Source organism: Carassius auratus, chromosome 11, assembly GCF_003368295.1.
Source record: "Carassius auratus strain Wakin chromosome 11, ASM336829v1, whole genome shotgun sequence".
NCBI classification, from domain to species: Eukaryota; Metazoa; Chordata; class Actinopteri; order Cypriniformes; family Cyprinidae; genus Carassius; species Carassius auratus.
This window is the reverse complement of record NC_039253.1, coordinates 16,856,503-16,879,918: the sequence shown is the minus strand read 5'-3', so window position 1 is coordinate 16,879,918 and position 23,416 is coordinate 16,856,503. Positions and strand designations below refer to the sequence as shown.

Genomic DNA, 23,416 nt, shown 5'->3' with positions numbered 1-23,416 from the left:
GTTCATACACATAGCCCAGGACCAGATGGCTTTCTCAGGCTGTGGCCAGACCTGCGTCCAACGTCCGCTTATTCTTCCTTAGTCAGCCCCAACTAAACACACACACACATTCTCATATTGCCCCCATACTATACGCACAATGTTGAATGCTAATAAAGCTGGCTGTAAAATGAATCCCTTATTCGTCTTCCTCCTAAATTTGGCAATGAGCTATCATCTCAATCTATTAGAGCGGGATGGAGCCCCCCGGAGACTAACAACAGCCATGTCCATAGAGCCACATGTGAAGCTTGTTAACTTAATCAGCTCATAAAGAGATAAAAGCAAAGCTTGATTGTTGGTTTTGTGGAAGGCAGTCATTTGGATAATAGCTAAAATATGCCACAAAATTCACCGGGCTTTGTACAGAGGAAAGGAGGGTGCTTATCTGTGTGTGTGTGCGCCCATGAGTTTACACACTCCAGACGCACTTATCCTACAGAAGGAAATGGAGGCTTTGGATCATTTCTGAATGTATTTTTCCATTTTTCCTTTTTTTGTCAAAGAGACTCTACCAGTAATGGATCCTGACTGCAAACTGGCCACCATTCGCCAAAATTAGACACATCAACTTTTACAGGTTCCACAGCGGTCGTAACATTGCAAGAGCCTCAACAGGACAGAACAAACAGGGAACCGGCTCCAGTTTCCATGCCGAAATCCCTGCCACTCTTGCCGATAGGGCCTCCAAAATGATCCCAGTCTTTTATTAGAGTTCTTGACTCTCATTTTCACCCATTGCTCTTGACATCTCTGATTATTTCAGTCTTAAGAAAACATAGACTCGTCATCCGGAATCCTGAGTGGGCCTGCCACACACACTTACACACGGCTGCTTTTAAAAAAAAGTTGTCTTTTGGAAAAAAAAAAAAGAGGGAGAGAGCAAGGAACAAGGCAGTGGAAGGTTCACAGATTGATTGAAATAATTTTTCGCGACAGCTGTAAACTTTTGGCTTTGGCATCTTTCTGGCATAGACCCTCACACCCCCACTCCCATTGCTTATTGCATTGTTTCAAGGGGTCTGAAGAACAATAAACTCTGGGCTCTTGGAATCCCTTCAACAAATCCTGCGACAGAGCAGAATCATGGAATTTCCCCACAATCCCTCTCTGAAAAGAAGTCCTCCATTATGACTGACCAGCCAACCATGCGCATTCTTCTGGCTAGTCATGCTTGGCTGTAGCTGCTGCTGAAAAGGATTTGTTCTCTGATCCATGGGTGGCGCCAACCGCTGTTGTTGTTGTTTTCGTGTTTGTTTGGCATGCCTAGTCATTCCTGCAGAAAACCTTGAGTTTCGAACCCAAGCATTAGACATTAAACAGACTGCTAGTCTGGATGACTTTTGTTTCTTTGTAAGATTCACTTAACAGTTACAGTAAGACATTTTAATTCCTGTCCAAAGGGCTCAACCAGATCTGTCGGACTCGGCTTAATTCTTTGTGATCACCGTGCCAAACTTTTCTTCAGTTTTTTTCAGGATTTTTGATGCATGTAGTTAGAAGGTGGGGGCAGACATTAGAAACCAAAGGGGAATTTGTAATGTTGCCTCGTGAGCATCGGACATCTACTTACGAATCAAATGTAAATGATAATCAGAACGTGTAATGTAGTCTGATCTGTAGTGCATAAAAGAGTAGCATAAATGCTTATATTTTATATTATACTACTATAAAAATGTTTGGGGTCAGTAAGATTTTGATAATAATAATAATAATAATAATAATAATAATAATAATAATAATATTTATGTATGTCTAATTAGCAAAAAATGGCTAAGAAATAAAAAAAAAAACACTCCTGGACAATAACTAGTAATTTGTAAATATTCTATAATATTTTTGATATATATTTTACTAATGACAATTTTATGAATGATTGTATAATCAGTATAATAGTTTATATACTACAAACACTTTTTGGAGAAGACTTGAAAAACACACACAAAACATTCATTGTAGCAAACATTTATAGACGGTTATCGGTTTATACCTGTTATTAAGCTTAGATACAGTGAAAACAGGATGTCCATATTAGGGATTTCCTGGCATGTCAGAAGTTATTATTACTATTATTTTTATATTATCACATGAGTCCGTTTTGGACTTTCTGCATGAGAGCGCTCTCCGTCTTCGAGTATGAATGAAATAAACAGTGCATGAGAGTTTTCAGCACTCTGTGATATTCACATCATTTTGGATACAAATAAAACGACATGACTATCTTGTCTCTTTTAAATTAAATCGAAAGATGACTTAAGCTGCATCAAGAAGAATTTCAAAAATAATGTCCGTTTCCAAGCAGGTTTCCCTAACACTTGTCTGCCATTGGTCAGAAACCGTTAGCCCCACCCCAAACTCACACTATTGGTTGACACAGTGTTGCTATGCCAGGCTTCTAAGACTAACAGAGTGATGTTTTGAAAACACAGCAGTGTTTATACATGTCAGAGAAATCGACCTAAGAATGGTTTACTCATAGTCTCTGCACATTAGGTAAAGTTTTAACGTCACGACACACATCAGCTTCAATAAACCAACTATTAAATGTTAAATATTAAACAATTTCAGTAGCACACACTGGAAATCTGAGGTTGGTTTTCTGTGAAATGTGTGTGCGAGAAATAGAGAGTGTGTGGCCAACCACTGTAGGAAACGCCTCACCTGACCCTGTGTGTGGAACTGTGTTGTGTGTGTTTGGAAGAAAATGAGATACAAAAACACTTCACTGTAGGTAAACCGCCTACAGTAAACCGTAATCTCTACCCTGCGTCCTCCCTTCCACTTCCTGTGTTCTGGCTGCTCTTTCACAAAAGTAGAAACTTGCAGAAATCACCTCTCGTTCCTCGTCTAAGGCAACAGCGCCACGTCACCAAGCTGGCTCGGTTATTTGCAGGGTTAAAATACATCCGTGGCCCTTTGGTGCTCTGTCAGGTTGTCTGTGACTAGTGAACAACAGCCTGTAGCTGCAAGTGTGGCCATACATCATTTCCCTGGCCCCAGGCCTGGTGGTAAGAGAGGGAGGTGGGGGGATGAATAGAGCCAGGCCAGGCGAGGAGTTTTGTTTTGGCGGGGTCCGGGACAAGAATGCTGGCGGACCAGACATAATATTTAGATTGCTATTAAGTCTTTGCCATGTAAGATAGCGTAGCAGGCTGTGGCTTTTCGGGAACAGTGTGTGCCAGACGAGCTTGGGCGGCCCCCCTTCTTCTCCACTTTTTTTTACTCCCTCAAATCTCCCTCCCAACTTAGACCCCCTCTGCCTTTCCAAGAGACAAAATACAATCCCGAATTCAGCAAGTTTAAGAAGAAAATAAAACAAAACAAACAAAAAAAAAATGTCAAGAGTGCATCTCGCTAAGATTAATTCACACAGTGAGTTGCAGTGCTGGTCGGGACAGCGAGAATCACAAATGCAGTTAGCCAGGGGGATTCGCAGATATGTTGAAAGATAACAAAAACACTCTGAAATTAGCCATTTTCTTCCTCCGATTTGGATGGGTCCCTCCTTCTGCCGTCCCGTGAACTTAACAAGTCCCATTGGCATGTCCCCCTCCTGTAGTGAAGTGTGGCAAGGTGTGTGCCTGGTGTTTTATGGCTTGCCACACTAATGTCAGCGCATTGCCAGGCTTTGAGATCTCTGGGGTGAGATGCGCTGCCAGCTGGCCACTGTTCAAGATGCAGTGAGGTGGGGGGGGGGTGCTATGGAGGTGTGATAGAGAGAGATACAGGTTTGGATGCTTTCCAAATGAGCTATCATCATTCAACATTGGGCTTATAGTACACAGAAGAGAAAAACGGATAAACATCCTGAAAAACTCACTGTCTAGAAAAGGTTTCATGATACGGCACCTGTTGTTGACTCAGGGCTTTTAAAGCACCTTTTTGTGTTTGTGTTTCAGTGGAGATTATGGATTATAGCACTTCTTTTCTGTCTAAGGGCATTGAGGTTTATGGTAATGAATAATGATTTATAGTTTGTAGTAATCTTTCACTTGCTTTCTGTCCATCTCAGCCATGTGTCCCACTGACCTGCAGCAGCTGTGGAAGGATGTGACCGGTGTTCAGAGCACAGAGGAGGTCATGAAGCACGAGGGCCTCGATCTGACCACCAACAGCTCCAACACTACCTCATACTCGGCCTCCAAGGTCTCACCTCAGATCCCCCATCATCCTTTGCCAAATGGACAGAACTCTGTGCACACTCCAAAGAGAGACAGGTCAGTGGAAAATGCACAAGCATACTTTGTAGTCCACCTGAGAATTTTATTCTATAATCAACGGCATGATAAATCAAAAAACGTATAAATGTATAGGTGTGTGTGTGTGTTATATGTATATTTATTTTATCAAATCATCTGCAGCAGGTGGATAGTAAAATCTGTGCACTGGTTGCAACTACAAACAGCTAATAAGTAACAATTAACAGTATATTGAAAATAACCAAACAAAGAAGTGCTATAGCTACGTGCTACATGACAGATTTCATAAATAGATATTTTTGTCACACATGTCGTATTTCAAGGTTTCTGCTGTCAGTTGCCGTTTGATGAGCTGATGTAAAATGCCTGGGTTCATTTGATATTTGGTGCTCGTGTGAGTTCCTCAGAACATAGCATGCCCTCAGCATGACTGACGCCCCTGTGCCAGTTCAGCATGAGTGTGTGTGTGGAGTGGCTGAAGGTGTACTGTGATAATTTCATTGAGAGGTGGGCAGCCGTGTGTGTGTGTGTGTGTGTGTGTGTGTGTATGTTTGAGTGAGAAAGAGAGAGAGAAGTGGTCCTACTGTGGGGTACTCAAGCCTTCTTTCCATTCTTAAGAGCAAGACTCTTTGAGTGGATCTCCTCCTTCACCAAGGAGTCCAGTGATGAGCATCTCACGCCTTATTCCAAAGGCGCTCCCATGCAGAGCACCCAGTGAGTAACAACACACTATATATATATATATATATATATATATATATATATATATATATATATATATATATATACACACCCACACAAGGTTACCTATCCATCTAAATGAGTACATAACTTAGACATTGTTGTTATATAAAAGTAATTTATCAAACCTTCCCAGGCCAGTCCCCTTTATACATACACACATAGACACACTATAAGATATGTATACTATGTATGTATAGTTTGCATAAATATATAAATAAAAACTCCAAACAGCAAAAGGTTTTTAATCAAGTTTTTAATGAATTTTTGCCGTTCACTTAAATGGTGCCTCAGTGTGACGTTTATAGCAGTTCTGTGGATATTTTATGTAATATGGCCATTTTCCCACTGGGGGGGCTTCCAAACTACAGCTAAATAAACCTCCACACACTAGCAGCACTAACACACGCCCCACCCTGTCATGCTACACGGACATGGCTAAACAGGAAGAAAAGCACACCTTCCATCATGTTTTCTTCTAACACTGTTCTCCCTGACTTGGCCTAACACATTTACACACAAACACACACGTACATGCAACTCAAAAGGAAAGAAAAACTGTGCGGTGAGGCTAATGCATGGCACATGTGGACAGTGTGGTTGCCAGTAGTTTGTAATGTCTAGCACTCGAGCAGCTTCTGAATTGCGTGGGCCGTCCGCTGCCAGCACATCTGATGAAGAGGAGGAGGGAGCGTGTGTGTGCGCCGCATCGGGAGGACCTCATCTGCTAGCAAGCTGCTTCATATTAAGCAGTACTCTGATGTGGAATTGGGAAGAGTTCCCCAGACCTTCAACCGCCACAAGCCGCGCTCCCCCCTTTAGCCCCCTGCCCATGCTTAGCAACAGTCAGACACATGACAAAGGATTATGTGGTCCCTGCCCTCACAAAAAAAACCAAACTACATGCTAGCCCATGGCGGTTGGCCAGGCCCAAAATGAAAAATTGCTGGATAAGACTGCTGGTGGGGGTTCGAGGCTGATCTGTTATGGGTCTCTACAGAAGTCGGGGCCAGAGAGACCCGAACTAAACTTCTCAGCCATAGAGCACACAGTGGCTGTATCTCAAACGAAACAAGACCATAGCATTTATCCCCAGGCCTCACCAGCAGGCCCTGTCAGCACATCAGCAGCCACCTTATCCGTGCTCCCACCATTACGAGAAACATGTGAATACCGTCCATGTTCATTTGTAATTAGATGTCGGCTTATTGTTCCTGGCTGCATCGGACGACATTCGAACCGACATTCGGTGTCATAGTACAAAATGCTAATACAATGATACGCACTTACTATTGGAACCCTGTCAGTCACACTTATGGAAAAGCTATGTTTTTTTTTTGTTTTTTTTACATTTACCAGATCCTCTTGAGCTAGATTTGTTCGAAGCTTCCTGAAGGACTGGCTCAAAGCTATATCGGCTTACCCAGACAGTGAATGTTCGAGACTGTTTCCATTGCTTCATTGCTTTGTATTGGTTGCATGTGTGTTAGTCTACCATGCCGACTGCCTGGAAAAAAATTATATTGATATTGACCCCAATGGGTCGTTGTAATAAGCAGGAGTTTAGATGATTTTAAAGAAAAAAAAATATTGCAATACAGTTTCCATAAAAGTATTAAGCAGCACAGCTGTTTTCAACATTGAGAATAAGACATTTTTGATCAACAAATCAGCTATTAAAGTGATTTCTGAAGGATCATGTGACTCTGAAGACAAAAGTCAAAGTTCAGGGTGACATGATTATTTATAGTTTGACTAACCAAATCTTTGTTGTCTCTTTTAGCTCGACTCACGAGGAACACACAGCCTCTCACCCGCTCTATGGACACGGTGAATGCAAGTGGCCTGGCTGCGAAGCGCTCTGCGATGACATGGGCCAGTTCATTAAGTGAGTGACAGGTGTCCGTCAAATTGTACTTCACGAGCATGTAATGTGCTACATTCACGTCAAACCTCGTAACTCGCGTAAAACCCCCACTGTGCAGCAGAGCATTCGTCGTTACCTGCTGCGTCCCACAAAACAAGTCTGTGGCTATTAGTATTTCCCTCTGTCAGTGTGCATTCATCCTTTTTTCGATGAGCTTGCAGATCACTTGTAAACTGAAGGCCTCTTGCTCTTAAGTAAATGTGGGGATGAGAGGACAGGCAATAAGAAATCCAGAAGAACTGACAGCTGTGTTCAGATGTGATGTTTGTACAGACCAGAGACGAATGAATTCCACAGGGAGGTGGGGGGTGCGAGGTTATTGCTGGAGACAGCGTGAGACATTCACCAGTGCTGTGGGACTGTACTAGTGTCTGAAAAAAGAGAGCTAACGCTTGATAGACAGGTATTTCACAGTCATAGAAGACAATCAGCGTAAACTAGAGTGCACTCTGTAGATCTGTAGATCTGCAATATATATATATATATATATATATATATAGAGAGAGAGAGAGAGAGAGAGAGAGAGAGAGAGAGAATGGTTCACACTAAAATATTAAGAAGCACAACTTTTTTCAAAATGTATAATAAAAGGTATTTCTTGACATTCAGATTCAGAAGGATCATGTCACACTGACAACTGGAGTAATGCTAATTTCACAATATATTAAATTTGATAATATTTCACAATATTACTGTTTTTACTTTATTTTTGATCAAATAAATACCTTGGTGAGCATAAACACTTTTTTTTTAAACAAGCTGAAAGTTAGTGTACAGTATACAGCTAAATGTTTAAAATCATTTTACCTCACAGTGTTCCTTTATTAATGAATTCCAGGAGCACAACAATGCTTTATAGTCTAGAAAAAGTTCTCTCTAATGTGAGTGTGTATTGTAGACCTTTTGTGTGTGTGTGTGTGTGTGTGTTTGTGTACTAATAGGAATAATTCTAATTTTAAGTATTACTTTTTTACACTAAATTGTCGATAGACTAAAGTTAAACAAAAGGTACACTAACTTTGATTCCTTTTGGGTCTGTTCAGTTCTGTATTCAAATGGTTGCTGTATGGTTTTCACAAAACTTTTTCCCAAAGGTTCAGCTTAATACTTTTGCACAGGAAGCTAGTTCACACATGCCCCACTTGTAACCATAGAGACAGATGTTCTGTTCCCTTCCTGCTGACCCGTCCTGTGTTGTAGAGGAAAAGAATGTGTGTGTATGTGTGTGTGTGTGTGTCTGATCAGGTAGCTGAACGCAACTCTTCAATGCTGTCAGAGGCCGATTAGCTCCCCACTCCCATAATTCCACCTCTCCATCCCTGAGCGCTCCACTGCTGGGTCAAGCAAATTGTTTTCACGCTTCGTTAGTGGTTTACTTAATTAGCTAATTTACAATTAGAAGCTTTTGTTTCTTGGATACAAGCAAAGACATCAAAAAGAGACTCCCTCCCCTCCTCTATCTCCCTTTTCCCAATCTTCTTTCTTCTCGCCATCTTTTTTCTTTGCGCGTGTGTTTGCCAGTTTGGGGTCTTCAGGGATGCTGGGGTGGGGGGGGGAGGAGATAAAGAGAGGAAGAGATCAGACAGGGAAGGCGATGTAAACAGTCCCATTGTCTCTGTGTGTTAAAATAATGAGACTTCACAGTGGAAAGTCCTGACATGTCCGCCTGTCACAGGGGTGCGAGCCAGACTGTTGCCGCTGCCGTTGCCCCAGTGGACTCGAGGCTCGCAACGCACAATCTCTTTGCTGTTTATTTTCTCTCCCTCAAACACCTCCTTTGATATCCGGCAGGTCAACATCGTCCGTTACAGTAGCCGGGTGTTGTTGTCCGTTAATGAGTGGCGGTCACGTCCCTGTGTGTTTATTTCCTTTGACGAGATGCTAGGCCCTCGCATCGCCTTTTGACTCCAGAGCTGTGCTTCCTCGAGGGGACTGCTGTATTGACAGGCCGGAAAGATGTGTATGTAAATTTCCTCTGCTCGTCCCTGGCGACGGGGGTGAGGAGCGTTGTTCGGTGCATGCGGGCAGGAGCTGAAAGAGTGTATGATGGTCGCTGACACGCACATCAAAGAGCCGGAGAGTCTGGGAAAGTTTTAAGAGTAAAGCTGTTGTTTGGTTGCGCTGTGTCTCATTTCACATAGCCTCGGGGCAAGCAGAGAAGAGGGGGAGGACACGAGATAAGAAAGGAGGGGGTGACAGATAATTGCCGTCAGTGCCGTGCACCGTGGCCTGGTCAGAACACTTTAGTCATCACTAAAGACAGGAAGAGAGGAGTCTCTCTCTCTCTCTCTCTCTCTCTCTCTCTCTCTCTCTCTCTCTCTCTCTCTCTCTCGTGTTCTGTTCTTTTTGACTATTCTATAGCCCCATCTGGCTGCCTGCCACTTATAGTAGGAAATGAGTCCACATGGATTCGGTGCCCGCTGAACGAACGAAATTTTGCGAAATTTAAATATAACACTATAATAATATATTAATATAGCACTTGCATAATATTGCTCTTTTGTTGGTTTTGATTGCTTCTATTGTCCTTATTCCTTAATTATAAGTCGCTTTGGATGAAAGTGTCTGCTAAATTAAAAATGTGATTGAAATTTACATATAATGTGAATGTAAATAACAAAACTAAATTGACATTTTATAGCAAGCCCCAAATCAAATAAACAAGTAACACAAACAAAATAAATCTCTTCATATAAACAAAATAAGGTTTTGTCTGGGCTCATTCCATTTGAAATGAGAGGCAACCACTTCAACGCTTAAAGCCTTTCCTTGGATTCTGTGTTGTAAAAAAAAAGCACTGCGGTACTTATGAACTTTAATGCGCATCATACACAGACAACTTTCTAAAGGCATGCATTTTTATAAACTCCAACCCCTAAATGAATCACGATTTGTTTAGCATCTCAACCAGTTTGAATCATCACGTATTTGAATCAATTTTCAACTGGCTCGCAGTTAATCGTTACATCCCTAGCTTTTAAACAACCATGGTAATTTGTATAAATTTTAACAGTTCCTATATATATATATTATATTTTTGTTATCCTGGCCATAGCTGTGCACCACTTTTGAGATCAAATAATTAGCAGTTGCTACTATAACACACTGGTAATGTTTAACCCGCCCCCTGCTTCTTCTGATTGGACCAGTGTTTTGAAATTAAACATGATGAGCTGGCATGCATGTCAACAGTTGACCATTTTATAAGTTGACTTTGTTTCTTGTGGTACTCATGCGTAAGACGCAGAAAAAAGCAGCAAGATCTAGCAAATGTTTACATAGAAAAACTATTAAAAAGCACTCCAGTTAAACACATTCGACATGAACCACTAAGAGTATAGTACTCTCAGCTCTGTCTCATGCCATTTTATATATTTTTAAAATCCTTTTCACAGAATTCAGTGCAGGAAATGCTGAAAAAAAGTCTCGTCAGTTTCATCTGGACATAATAAGAACACTTTTTATCCCCAGATGAAATCTCGTTTTTTTTTTCTTTCTAGCGAGAGTAGTGTGAGAATTTTAAAACACTCATTCACTCTTAATCTTCATCCTGTCTTTTTTCTCTTTTGTTCTATTTCACACACTCTCGTCCTGAGCTCTTTAATGATGTTCGGTTTTCTCTGGCATTCCAGGGTGACATGTGTTAGAATACTCAAGCCCTTTGTCGGGGCTAGCTTGCAACTTTTTTTCAGTGACTGTTGTAAATGCTCCTCAAAATCCTGTTGGGGTGCGGGGAGTAAACACTGCCTCATTGTCGGGTCTCTCGGAAAAACGCTGCTACTGTTTATTATGAGCCATAAAACTTGTGGTCTGTTCCTTTATTCAGAACGAGAGAGAGACGGGGGGTGTAGAGGGGGAGAGTAAGATGAGATCATGTTTTTGTTATTATCATCATGTGCTTGCAAGGAAAAAATGTCTATCTCCGCCTGGATTAGTCGAGTGGGTGACATCATTGTTTTTGTTTAATTTCTCATGAGAGAGCAAATGTGCACCCCTCTTTTCCTTCAGTCGGACATTCAAAACGGTCGTGTCATGCGCCGGGTGTCACTGAGATAAAGCAGGCCGGGATCATGAGGATGATTGTGTATTGCGAAGGTTAAGATTCTGCCACTCACACTCATTTCCGTTTGCCGCTCTCCCTTCGTGAAGAGAACTAAACACGATGGGCCGCCCACGCCAGAGAGGAGGGTGCTAAAAAATGCAGGAACTCCCTCATAAGAATGGATGAGATTAACTGCAACAGTATTAAAATTCCAGCTGATTCAATAAACTGAGAATCATTTTCATGTCGTGGCTAATAACTGATAATTGGATTATATAAACATTTTGCATGTAGAACTAAAAATGAAACATTAAAAGCTAAATTGACTGATTTTAGGCATGTTCGCAACATTATAATGTAAATTATCAAAAATGGATATTAATTTAGTAATATTTTATACGATTTAATTAAATATATAGTATTCGCCAATACTGACCAATTTTGAAAAAAAAAAAAATAGCTAGATAGTATATTTGCATAGCTAGATTATATTTTTTAGTCTGAGACAAATATATGAAGTAATCCTCAGGATTATAATTTGCTTTATAATGAAAGGAATATCTTATCTTCTATAATACGCTCTTGTGACCCTTGACCTTGGAGTCATTAAACCTCAGCAGGTGTGTTGTTAGAAGGTGGGAGGGGCCACTTCCACACCTGGAGAGATTAATAACATCATCACTCAAATGCTTCATGACATCATCGTTTGAATATAGGAATGTTTATTGGATTATAGAATTTGGTTTATACATGCAGGGGTTGAATTGTGTGAATGCAAGCGTGGGGAAGTTGTAAATAAAAAGTAAAGGATGAGACAGATGGTGTGAAGGAAAGATTCAAGATCGCAGACCCTAGAGTTCATCTTGGTGTCCGAACTGACACCATCACTTTATGCTCTTACTTTTCTTGTTCGATTTTTGCTTTCTCGTTTGGTTCTCAGCATTGTATCATCTTTTTGTTTTGTTGTGTTTTGGACTGTTGTTTTGGATTGCTTCATAAAGAAAACATGACTTTGAATATCTATGGGCAGAGCTCACCCATCTGAGGCAGCGCTTGATGAGTAAAACAAATGAAGTCATATCCAGGTGTTTTTTTCTTCCCTTTTTCAACTCCCACTCAGAGTTCATGGCCTACAGCACTTTCTGACAAAAAAACAAAACCGCTTCCAAAATAATATCCCACTCCAGCTGCATTTCAACTGAATAACAGAGACATTAGGACACTCGTTCCATCCTAATATAGAGAGACGTTCATGTTTTTTAGATGAGTGACAATAAATACAATAAAACGTATTTTATTTTTTTTCACTTCCAGCAAACAGCATGGTCACATTCGCTCATGTGACTCAGTCCATAGCGGAAAACTCTCTTTCCACATCTTTCATGTCCTAATATTGTTTTTATTTTCTTGCGAGAGGAAATTGAGTTTATACGCCTAGTGAAAAGTGTGTTTTTGAGTGGAAATCCACTATTGTTAGGGGTTTCCTCTGAGAGGGCCGTTGCGATCCCAAAAGAATTCCATTTAATGTTTCTTCTGTGGAAAAATAAACTGTTATCTGTGCTCGTATTTTGATGTGGTTATTTATGTGAAGTCATGGTTTGACGCCGCAACTGGATCTCTGATGCTTCAGTGACCTCTGTATTTGGGTTTAAGTGTGTGTGTCGTCAGGACATGATGCCCGGGCATGTACAGTAGTGTTGACACGTTAGCATACGCGGCACAAACTGTGAGACAATCCCAAAAGGCTGAGACACAGCCGTAAAGTAAGTGTGTGTGTGTGTGTGTGTGCACATTGTATCAGGCAGGTCAGCGACACGGTTTGTGGCAGATGGTCCAAATATGCTTACAGATCTCCCTCTGGGAGTTTAGATAGGGTCGCGGATTGATCTAGTAGACTGTGTATCAGGATATGTCATCACATGTTTGCGTTTTTCTCTCTCTCTCAGGCACCTGAACAGTGAACACGCCCTGGATGATCGCAGTACGGCCCAGTGCAGGGTCCAGATGCAGGTCGTTCAACAGCTGGAGATACAGGTGGGATGCGCGCACAAACGCAAAATCAACATTTCTCTAAAAATCTTGCGAACGCAATATTCAAGCTGCCTGACTATCTCTTTCCCTATGTTTTCATTTACATTTATGCATTTGCCAGATGCTTTATCCAAAGTACATTTTGGACTTGTAATTATGTTGCAGGTAGAGTAATTGTCAACTTTAGAGGATCAAGGCTTGAATTAGTGTTTACTGATGCTGAGACTTGGTCTTGCAGAAGTCTCACCCAGCTGGCATGATTTTCTGCCCATTACATGTCACATGAGTTGATAGAGATCACTGGAGCTTGTAAAATGAAGAGTGTGGTGCGAGAGAGGAGGCCAGAATATCTGCCTTTGATGGATCCCAATTAGAGAGTTTCCCAGCACCTCTCTCATCCCTCATGCCACGGACTCTCGGCAAGCACCGCGGGCTGCCTGTCGCGCACATATACACGGTGTCATCTCTAATGAGAGAGCTGATAAGGAGAAGGGTGGACATGGGAAGTGCAAGAGACTTCCTTTGACCACAGACACCCTCTGTGCTCTGCTTCACTCTCCTGATGTTGGCCATGTTACATTCATTTTTCCAAACTAAGTGGTTTTGTTATTTTCATTAGGGCAGCACTATTAAAAAAATAACCGATATTAAAATTGGGTTGTCCCGATTAATTGCTACTTTAAATTAACATGGCAATCTTTTATCATTCAGTTAGCATTTAACTGTCCCCATTTTTTTTATCATTGTTATTAAGATGAATTAAATTATGTTAACTACATTTTAAAATAATATTTTTTTTATTAATAAATATTTAAATAAATGAAAAATTTGAAAATAAATCACTTGGTAAAATTGAACTTAGATTTATTCATGTTTAAAATGTTCCTAACAAAGTAAAAAAGTAAAGTTACTAAAATAATCAGAAAAAAACTAACAAAAAACATATTATATACAGATGCTGTATATAAATTATTATTGTGGAGTGTAGACTTTGTTGATTATAATTGGAGTGTGTGCAAAAGTCAACAATGTTTTGTAAAAAAAAAAAAAAAATACTCATTTAAAATTTTTGTTTTAAATTTGAATTTTCGATATAAGACTGTACTGTCCAAACAAGTAATGTAGGGTGCATTACATTATAAAGCGAAATCGTTCATGACCCTGAAATGTGCTATGTTTAGTGGTGGGTGATGTTTTATTGTCCTTGTGAGTAATTTGTTTGGACGCAGAGGCTGTCAGAAGAGCGTCTAGTGACAGTTAGGATTGGCAGGCGCTGACACGACATCAGTCGGTCACATTAGGTTGCATTAAAGAGACCGTTAGCTATGGGGGAGTTGCTCACTCTTTTCAAACATGCCAAACTAAAACGCAGGTCAAGTAACCTTACTGTGCCTGCAGCAGTAGAATTCCTCTGCTTCCGAAGCTGTAAATCAACATCCCTTAAAAAAAAAAACCTGTCTTGTGGACGGACTTACATACAGACAGGCACTTCAGACCCTCCAGCTTTACGTGGCAGAACAACTTCCAATCATGACTGCCAGTCAGACAGACCTGGTAATTGGTCAGTTTCCCTTTTCTTTCCACGCCACCTCCCCTCCATGTTCTCCATCTCGTCTCGTTCCCAAAAATAAACCCCTCACAACAAAGAGCGTTCCAAAAAAACATTGCCCTGCCAGGCACGCGGGCAGCAAGCTCACTTTGTGACGTTTAAACACGTGTCCAGATAGATGCAGGGTGATGAGAAGTGACAAGAGAGTCAGTCCACGTCCAAGCGGATTTCCTCTTATGTCTGCCTCCGTCCTGTCACCTATTCTACCCCCACCACCCCAATGCCAACCCAGGCCGACCAGAACCACCCTTCGCCGACCTGCTGTCTCTCCCAGCACACCAGCTCAGTTTTTCCACTGTTTTTATTTCCAGGCTGACCAGCATGGAACTCATTAAACACACATATCAGCTAATGGGTGAATAAACAGCCCAGATCTGTGAATGACTTCAGCAATACCAGCCATAGCCGCAGAGCACCAGCACAACACAACAGCGAGTCTAATCACATCCTGAGATTGAGTTCATATTATGGGGCTTTTATTTTGACCACCCAGAAACCTTAGCATCACCTAGCTATGCCCAGCAACCATGCAGAATACCATGGCAATCCATCCTGCATTTGCCTCATTTTTAGAATATTTTTTGTTTTAATTTTCAGTCTCGTATGAGCAGTAAAATGCAACAGTCTGTGTTTTTCTAGCACTTTTAGTGCCACTCAAGTGTATGGTGCCAGTCTCAGAGCGTTCTGAGGCAGTGTGTCGCCCCCTGATTACAAGGGGCCGCCTGCCTCCACACTTCATCTAAATGCGGTTAGGAATGTCAAACGAGGACGAGTGTGGTTACAGGGCAAGTGTCTCTGAAAGAGACGCAGCAATCGAGAGAAGGATGGTGAGAGAGATGTTTTCTCCCGGAGGTATCAAGAGCTGTGAAACGGCATGTCAACATCCCTGTGAGCTGAGTCAGTTAACAGGCACAATGCAAAACTATCCTCACAAGAGAATATCTGGAGTCACTCCCTCCTCCTCTCCACGGCGCCTAAAAGAGCGCTAAACACACTATGACGACACTTTGTTTTTAATGTGCTGTATTGGCATGACAAATAATTGTGCGCTTATGTTGCCAAAGCTTTAGCAGCTGCGTACAGAGAAAACAGTGTGGTACAGAAATAGTACAAAATAATATACATAAATTACGGAAAATTAGACAATATTTTGACATTATTATTATTATTATATATTATTATATTACACAGAAATGTTACTTTTTAATCATATATATATATATATATATATATATATATATATATATATATATATATATATATATATATATATATATAAGCTTTCCATTTATGTATGGTTTATTAGGATCGGACAATATTTGGCCGAGATAAAACTATTTGAACATCTGAAATCTGAGGATGTCCTTTTAATTTGTCCAAATATTCTTAGCAATGCATATTAATAATCAAAAATTAAGGTTTTATATATTCATGGTAAGAGATTTTTAAAATATCTTCATCAAACATGATCTTTACTTAATATTCTAATGATTTTTGGCATAAAATAAAAATCAATCATTTTGACCCATACAATTGCTAAAAATATACCCCGAGGACTTGGTTTTGTGGTCTAGGGTCACAAATGACCTTCTAGTAGATGTCAGTGCACTTTAAACTGGAAACATGGGGAAAAAGTAAACACTTTTACATATTCATTTTATATAAGAAAACAGTTTTTTTCTAATATATGTTTTTATGTGTGTTCCCTAGTTGGCCAAAGAGAGCGAGCGTCTGCAGGCCATGATGACCCACCTGCACATGCGTCCATCAGAGCCAAAGCCTTTCCACCAGCCTGTAAGTTCTTAACTTCCGTCTCGTTTCTACTTCCTCTGATAACTTGCGTTTTGATAGTGTGTCGCATGTTTTTCATGTGAAGTAACGGTTCGGCACAGGGTATGAGCAATGAATCGGTTGTGTGAGGCATTAAAGAGTGCTCTCTGTTGGAGAACAGCGGAAGTGCAGTGCTCTTAGCTGCTGTCTTCATGGATCGTGTTCCTGGAGAGCAGCTATACTCAGTGCTGCCTCAATCCAGATTCATACATTTACCTGTTCAACTTATCCTTGCGCTTTACAAAAATAATAAATCACTTTTTCAAGCAAGCCATTGAGCACCTTCAAATCAAGTGTGATGGACTCTTATAGATAGAGTTCTCTTTGAAGCAGCTACAGCTGGCCTGCTTTCCTCCAATCCACTTTAGAGGAGTGTTTTTGTACTTGTATTTATGCCACAGTGTAAATGAACGTGAGTGTTTTGGGCTAGACTTTCTAGATATTCCACATCGCTGCTTCACACGCAGCCATCCCAATGCGTTTCCCCCTTAAGCCACCAGCTGCCTGTGCAATTATTAGGAATCTAATGAATATTTCATGCTGAGATTGATGAGGAGTCTTATTAAAATACGAAGATGTTGAAATTAATTGTCAATTAGAAGTGGAGTGTCTTAATTTGAGGGGATATAAATGGGAGGGCGAAACTAGGCCGCGTCTCCTGTTTAGAGACAAATTCCAAGGATCAGCTGCCGTTAGACAGTAATGGGAAATGGTGACCGGGCCGGGCCGAGCAACCTAGATGAGAACAAGGGAGAGAGAGAATGAAAAAATGATAATTGTGAGTGTGATCAAGAGAAAGAATTAGCATTAAGTGGTAAGGGTGAGCATTAGGGCGGAGCTTAGCACAAGCTCAAACCTGTGTGTGGCACTGACCGCTATTAAGATCATTGGGTGTTTGGCTCAGCAAACTGGCACAGCTCCAGCGTTAATTAAGTACCTGTTAAACCATTTTGCTCCCCTAATTACTGGAGATGGGCCAGGTTGGCTCCTGTGGCAAAGAGAATGGAGTGAAAAGAGGGCTGGCGCTGTTTAATTCGCCATATTAGCGTCAACCCCGCTTTGCACGCCCCTCCTCTCACTCGCTCTATCTCTCGCTGCTCACACGTGCACATGATGGTTTTAATTAGAACAAAACAAGCAACCCCGAAAAAGACTCCCTGAGCGATGGGGAAAGCTGTTTCCTAGCGCTCCGTGCCCACCGAAGCTAATTGGGCAGAGCAGGGCCACAATGAGGGGGGGTAACCGCAAGTGTTGTTTGTTGCCAGATTGTTGTTTTACCCCCTCCTACCATGTATCGCTTTGTTTTGCTCCTCTTGTGTGGCTTTAATTGCAGACAATGTGTCACCGAGGAGCCTCGTTTGTGCGCCCGTGCCGGCATGTGTCTAAGAAATGCGATTTGTGGGGTGCTTTGTTTGAATTTCACCGGGTGAACGAGATCATCTTATAATGGAGTCACCGTGCCAACTGCTTTTGGCATGGATGTGTTGCCAAGGATCGCAGGATGCGCATCTCACAGCGGGAGACCAATGACAATTTGAAGATGATTATATTTCCTGGTTGGTAATTGCAATGCAGGAGATTACTGTACACCACGAAGATGATGGGAATTAGAATCAAAGCTGCGCTGAGACTGAACGTGTGCCAAATAGAGAGAGGAAGGGAATTTGTGTTTTGCGCTGTCATTGTTTCCTGTTATTTCTGGTATTATGTATACGTGTATAAATGTATGTTTATGTGAAAAAATAAACGAGCAACATAAAGTAAACAACATTAATAGTCATTTTATATATTGAATGCAATACAAATTTTCTTCTTCCCAAACATATATATATGTATAAAAGCTTATAAATGTATGAAATTTGACAGATACAAATACACAGCAAATATAATTATTAGTATTATAAATATGTTATTGTTTATAGTATATTATCTGTTTATTTATTAGATATTGTTGTAATATATAAATACATAAATAATATTCTTATTTTTACAGCAAATGCCATCATTATTGTAATTGGATAATAAACATTTAGATTTTTGGAGTGAATTTCAGTGTTGTGTACATTATTAAAAATAAAGGTTCTTTATTGGCATCGATGGTTCTATGAATTACATCCATGGTACCTTTTAAATGCAGAAAAGTTTCTTTATAGTCAAAAAAAGATTCTTTAGATTTCTAAAATGTCCTTCAAAATGGTTATTTTAGGAACTGTTTACTGAAAGGTTCTTGGGCATCCAAAAATGGTTCTTCTATAGCATCACTGCAAAAACACCCTTTTGGAACTTTAACTTTTAAGACTATATGACTCATTTGATATCATAAAATTATAGTTTACTAAGAGTATATAATATTTATTACTTTTCAAGCGTTTTTTTTTTTTTCTTTTTCCTCTCAGCACGGAAGCATTAGTTTGATGATAAATTGACAGTAAAGGCATTTATAATTTTACAAAAGATTAAATAGATCAAAAAAATTATACTCTTTTGAACTCAGTTCATCAAAGAATACTAAAAATGTATCATGGTCCACTTAAAAATATTAAACAGCACAACTATTTCCAACATAATAAATGTTTTAAGCAGCAAATCAGCATATTGGAATCATTTCTTAAAGATCATATGACACTTAAGACTGGAGTAATGGCTGCAGGAAATTCAGCTTTACCATAACAGTAATAAATTACACTTTAAAATATTTAAAATAAAATAAAATAAAAAGGTTACTTTAAATGTATTTCAAACAGTAATTAAACAATAATATTTCACAATAAAACAATGAATAAAAGCATTACCCCCACTTTTTGAAAAAAAAATAGCCTTTTGAATGGTGATATAATATGCTACTGGTGAACTCGTTTTGATTTGTCGTTTTTATTATAAATAAGTTTTGCATTTTGTTTCCTCCCTTTTAGCTGAACCTGGCCTCTAGCATTTCGCTGTCAAAAAGAGAAACTGAGGGGTTTCCTGAGGGCTTGCCTCATCCCCCCACCTCTGCCGCAGCCCCCATCACCCCCATGAGGCAGGGACCCTCCGTCATCAGCTCCTCCAGCCTGCATGGAGTTGGGCACATCCGTCGGCGCAACTCCGACAAGTTCTGCACCCCCATCGCTTCAGGTTAGCATCCCCCATAAAGTCTAGAAAAGCTGAACTTACTCACTTCATACGACACTGAAATACATATGAAATAACTGTGTCTGTCCATTACAGAACTTGCACAGAATTGTGAATTCTACAAAAATGCTGATGTCAGGCCTCCATTCACCTACGCCTCCCTCATACGACACGTAAGTCAGCCTGTAAGATGTTGAGATCTGGACTCCGATGCTCTTGAGCGGAGTTCAGAGGTGTGTGCTGATAGCTCAGGATTTATGCGCATCTCTCAGCTCAGTGTTAGTTATGCAGAAACGTGCGGCACTATCCATAATGCACTGCCTACCTGTCTGGAAACAGTCCATCAGTTAATGTCTTATTATAACAGGATCTTGACACATGCTCACTTTCTTTCTTCCATTCTCTCTTGGATTTATTCATCCAGGCCATTCTGGAAGCCCCTGACCGACAGCTGACTCTAAACGAGATCTATAACTGGTTTACACGAATGTTTGCCTATTTCAGGAGAAACACAGCAACATGGAAGGTAATGTCAATACATTTTTCACAATAATGCTTAAAAAGTACTACTTTTTAACTTTCCTGTTCATCACAATGGGAGGTGTTTGGCTACCGCAGGAACTACCTGAAGTTTTATACATATTAACATAAAAAAAATGAGGCTCAGTAAAATGTATACTTTTATTCAGCAAGGATGCATTCAATTGATTGTAAGTGACGGTAAAGACATTAATAATATTACAAAAGATTTCTATTTCAAATGAACACTGTTCTTTTGAACTTTCTATTCCTCAAAGACTCCTGAAATCACGGTTTCCACAAAAATATTAAGGAGCACAGCTGTTTTCAACATACCATTTTTAATAATAATTTATTTTTATTAAATTAGCAAATTGAAATGATTAGTAATGGATCATGTGACTCTGAAGACTTGGAGAAATGATTTTTGAAAATTTGCCATCACTGGAATAAATAAAAATGTTTAAAATTTATTATAACAGAAAAAAAGGTACTTAACATTTTAATAATATTTCACAATATTGCTGTTTTTAGTGTATTTTTAATGGGAAAAAAAGAAATCTTTGAAATTCATTTGAAAAACCTTACCAAACTCATTTCATTTGAAAAACTACCAAACATATATTGCTTACAAAAATCAAAAAGCCAAGCAAATTCTTTGGCCTGCAAATGCAGTAAACGAAACTCCTTTGAACTTTTTTTATTTGTTCAGTTTTTACATTTTTATTGTAAACTCCATTTGGATAGATTTGTGAATATTTGATCTCAGATCATCCCAGTCCTTTATACCATGGGAAAATACCAGTCTACAGCAGTCTATACTTGCCTTCTAGCAATGAGGCAAGTGGGTCCTTCTTTTATAAGTCTCACAGAGATAAAAACAGAGCAACAGACACAGACCATTGTTCAAAATGACCCAAACAACAATAAATCCACCCTTCGTGCCAAGGGGTACAGCGGGTACAACAGAGATACGGCTTTCTGTAGAGTTCCAATAACAGTGAGGTTATTAATGACGCCTGGCATCACACAGACAGCCAAGATACGACCTGGCCATTCCCAGATCAGTTTTTCTTTGTTTTTTTGGTGTCCTGATGTGCTCTCCTTATTGTTTTGATTGTGTTATGTGGCGTCGGCCTGCCTAATGGTGTTTGGTAGATGGGAGCAGCAAGTTCAAGTCTGACTCATTCGAGATTTCCTTTGCACGCTGTGCTATAACTTTCACTAAAAAGTAGCAAAATCCCCTATTTCAGTTATGCATAAATTAGTCAAATGGCTGCCTACTGTGTGTATGCATACACCAACACAGTCTGTATTTTATCAGTCAATGGGCACGTAGCATTGTAACTCTTTATCAGACAGTTTAATTTGAACTGGTTGATTAGCATGCAGCTAGTTCTGTATCAGCTCAACATCTCCTGACCATCTCCGACATGCCGAAATGCACACACATCCCGCCACAGCTGCTGTCATCCCTCTTTCATTGTCCACCTGTATGTTTTGACTCCAAGCTGTGATGCCCAATCAGCAGCTTTACCCACATGGCACTCTGTCATGCCACCCGAGGTGGGCAGAGCCGATACCAAAGACCAACGAATGCATGGACGAGTGTTGCGTGTGCCCTTTTTAATATAAAGATAATACTTCAAGTCAAACTACATTGATAAAGCGTATTTAAAAAAAAAAAAAAAAAAAAAAAAACAGAAGCTGAACAAAAATAAATTAAAATCTAAAACATCCTCTTCTTATTATTATAAATATATATATATTAATTATATATATTAATATATATATATATATATATATATATATATATATATATATATATATATATTAAATTATTATAGAAAAGTAATAATACTATGTATATATTAATAATAATACTAATTTATCAATAACCATTTTTTACTTATTTTTAAACTTTAGTTATCTTAACATACCTTTATACTTTCACATTTTATTAAGTAATAATAATAATTAATATTAATAGTAGTAGTAATGGTGCTGCTAATAGTACAATTTAATTTAATTACAATTAAATTAGGTAATTAATCAAATAAAAATAATAATAGTAATAATAAAACAAATCTTTAACATTGTTAACTTTCATGTAAAATTACTTTTATGATATTTTAATGATTATTCTTAATCGTTGTTTTCTTCATCTTTAATATAATCATAGGTTTTACTTAACCAAGTTTAACTTTTATCTTACCTTTATGAAATTTAGCCTCCAGTCACCTCTCTCTCTCTTTGTCTCTTTTTTGGTCCAAAGTGAAGAACGGCCATTAAAGGCCTGGGACGCCCATGTAACCATCCCATTTAGAGGGCCATCTCCCCATCACCCTGCTTAGCCAATAGTTCACCCCTCAGAAAAATGTGCTAATACATCCCTCCCGTCCTCCCCCTCCCGCTGCGGACCTTGGCAAGGTGCTGTCAGGCCAGAGAGGAAACGGACACCGCAATGAGTAGCTTGCTTCCTGTCAGTCAGTCTCCTCATTAGCCATTCACGTGGCCTATAGCCTGGAGCCTGGGCTGAGGAGGTGCTGCCCCACATTCAGCCAACACTGGCCCAAGGCTCATTTGTGTGCCTGAGCCTCTGGAGGAGAGAAAGTAGGGAGAGAATCGGAGAAGGTGAGGTGAGAGAGGGACCGAAGGAGGCTGAGGGCATCGAGACAGAACAGCGGGCTAATAGTCTTGAACCGTAGCGGCACCCAGGAGCAGTTAGTGAGCTTAGCCAGTGAGAGTTGAGAGGAACGAGGTGAAAGTGGCAGGAATATCTTTAACAACTCATTTCACTTTTATGAAATTAACAATTAATGGATCCGTCTACTTTTCCTCCTCCACCAGAGCCAGATCTTTTTTTCCCCCCTTCCTATAGTACCTTTTTACTCTCTCTCTCTTCTTTTTATTTTAATAACTGCACGTTCTCACTTGTCTTCCTCTCTTGCCAGTCATTTGGCCCGGTATTAAATATAGAAATGGAGATGCATGTTCTCCGGTGCTCTTAATGGCCATCTATATTTCATGAAATGTTAGGTCCGGAGAGAAGGGGAAGTCATTGATCAGTTAGAGGGCAGCTTTTATTCACAAGATGAACACCAGCTGGGTCATTCTGCAAAACTGCTGCTTTTTAGACTTAAGTGTAGAGCTGATGCTAACTTTTAGTAATTGCAACGTCCGCTTAATTTCCCTATCATTTTTTTTGATAAAAAGCAAATGTGTGGCACCAATGCTTTTTTTATGTGAACAAAAATACGGTAATAAATATTGTGAAATTATTACAACAATTTTTTTGTTTAATATATTTAAATTTTAATTAAAATCTATGATGGCAAAATTAAGATTTATCATTAATATTCCTGTCT

At 39.7% G+C, this 23,416-nt stretch overlaps 1 protein-coding gene across 3 annotated transcripts in view; it reads left to right on the top strand.

Annotated features, from left to right (window-relative positions):
* Positions 1 to 23,416, top strand: part of LOC113111228 (forkhead box protein P4-like) — a 130,729-nt gene that overhangs the window by 94,915 nt on the left and 12,398 nt on the right. For 2 of the 3 annotated variants that reach the window (XM_026275814.1, XM_026275812.1), the window contains exons 7-14: positions 4,052 to 4,256; positions 4,857 to 4,952; positions 6,763 to 6,867; positions 12,895 to 12,982; positions 16,299 to 16,382; positions 19,331 to 19,532; positions 19,626 to 19,702; positions 19,954 to 20,055. In XM_026275814.1, the coding sequence (XP_026131599.1) occupies positions 4,052 to 4,256; positions 4,857 to 4,952; positions 6,763 to 6,867; positions 12,895 to 12,982; positions 16,299 to 16,382; positions 19,331 to 19,532; positions 19,626 to 19,702; positions 19,954 to 20,055 (959 nt within the window). The remainder of the gene's footprint in view (positions 1 to 4,051; positions 4,257 to 4,856; positions 4,953 to 6,762; positions 6,868 to 12,894; positions 12,983 to 16,298; positions 16,383 to 19,330; positions 19,533 to 19,625; positions 19,703 to 19,953; positions 20,056 to 23,416) is intronic. The other variant, XM_026275815.1, reaches the window with a different exon arrangement.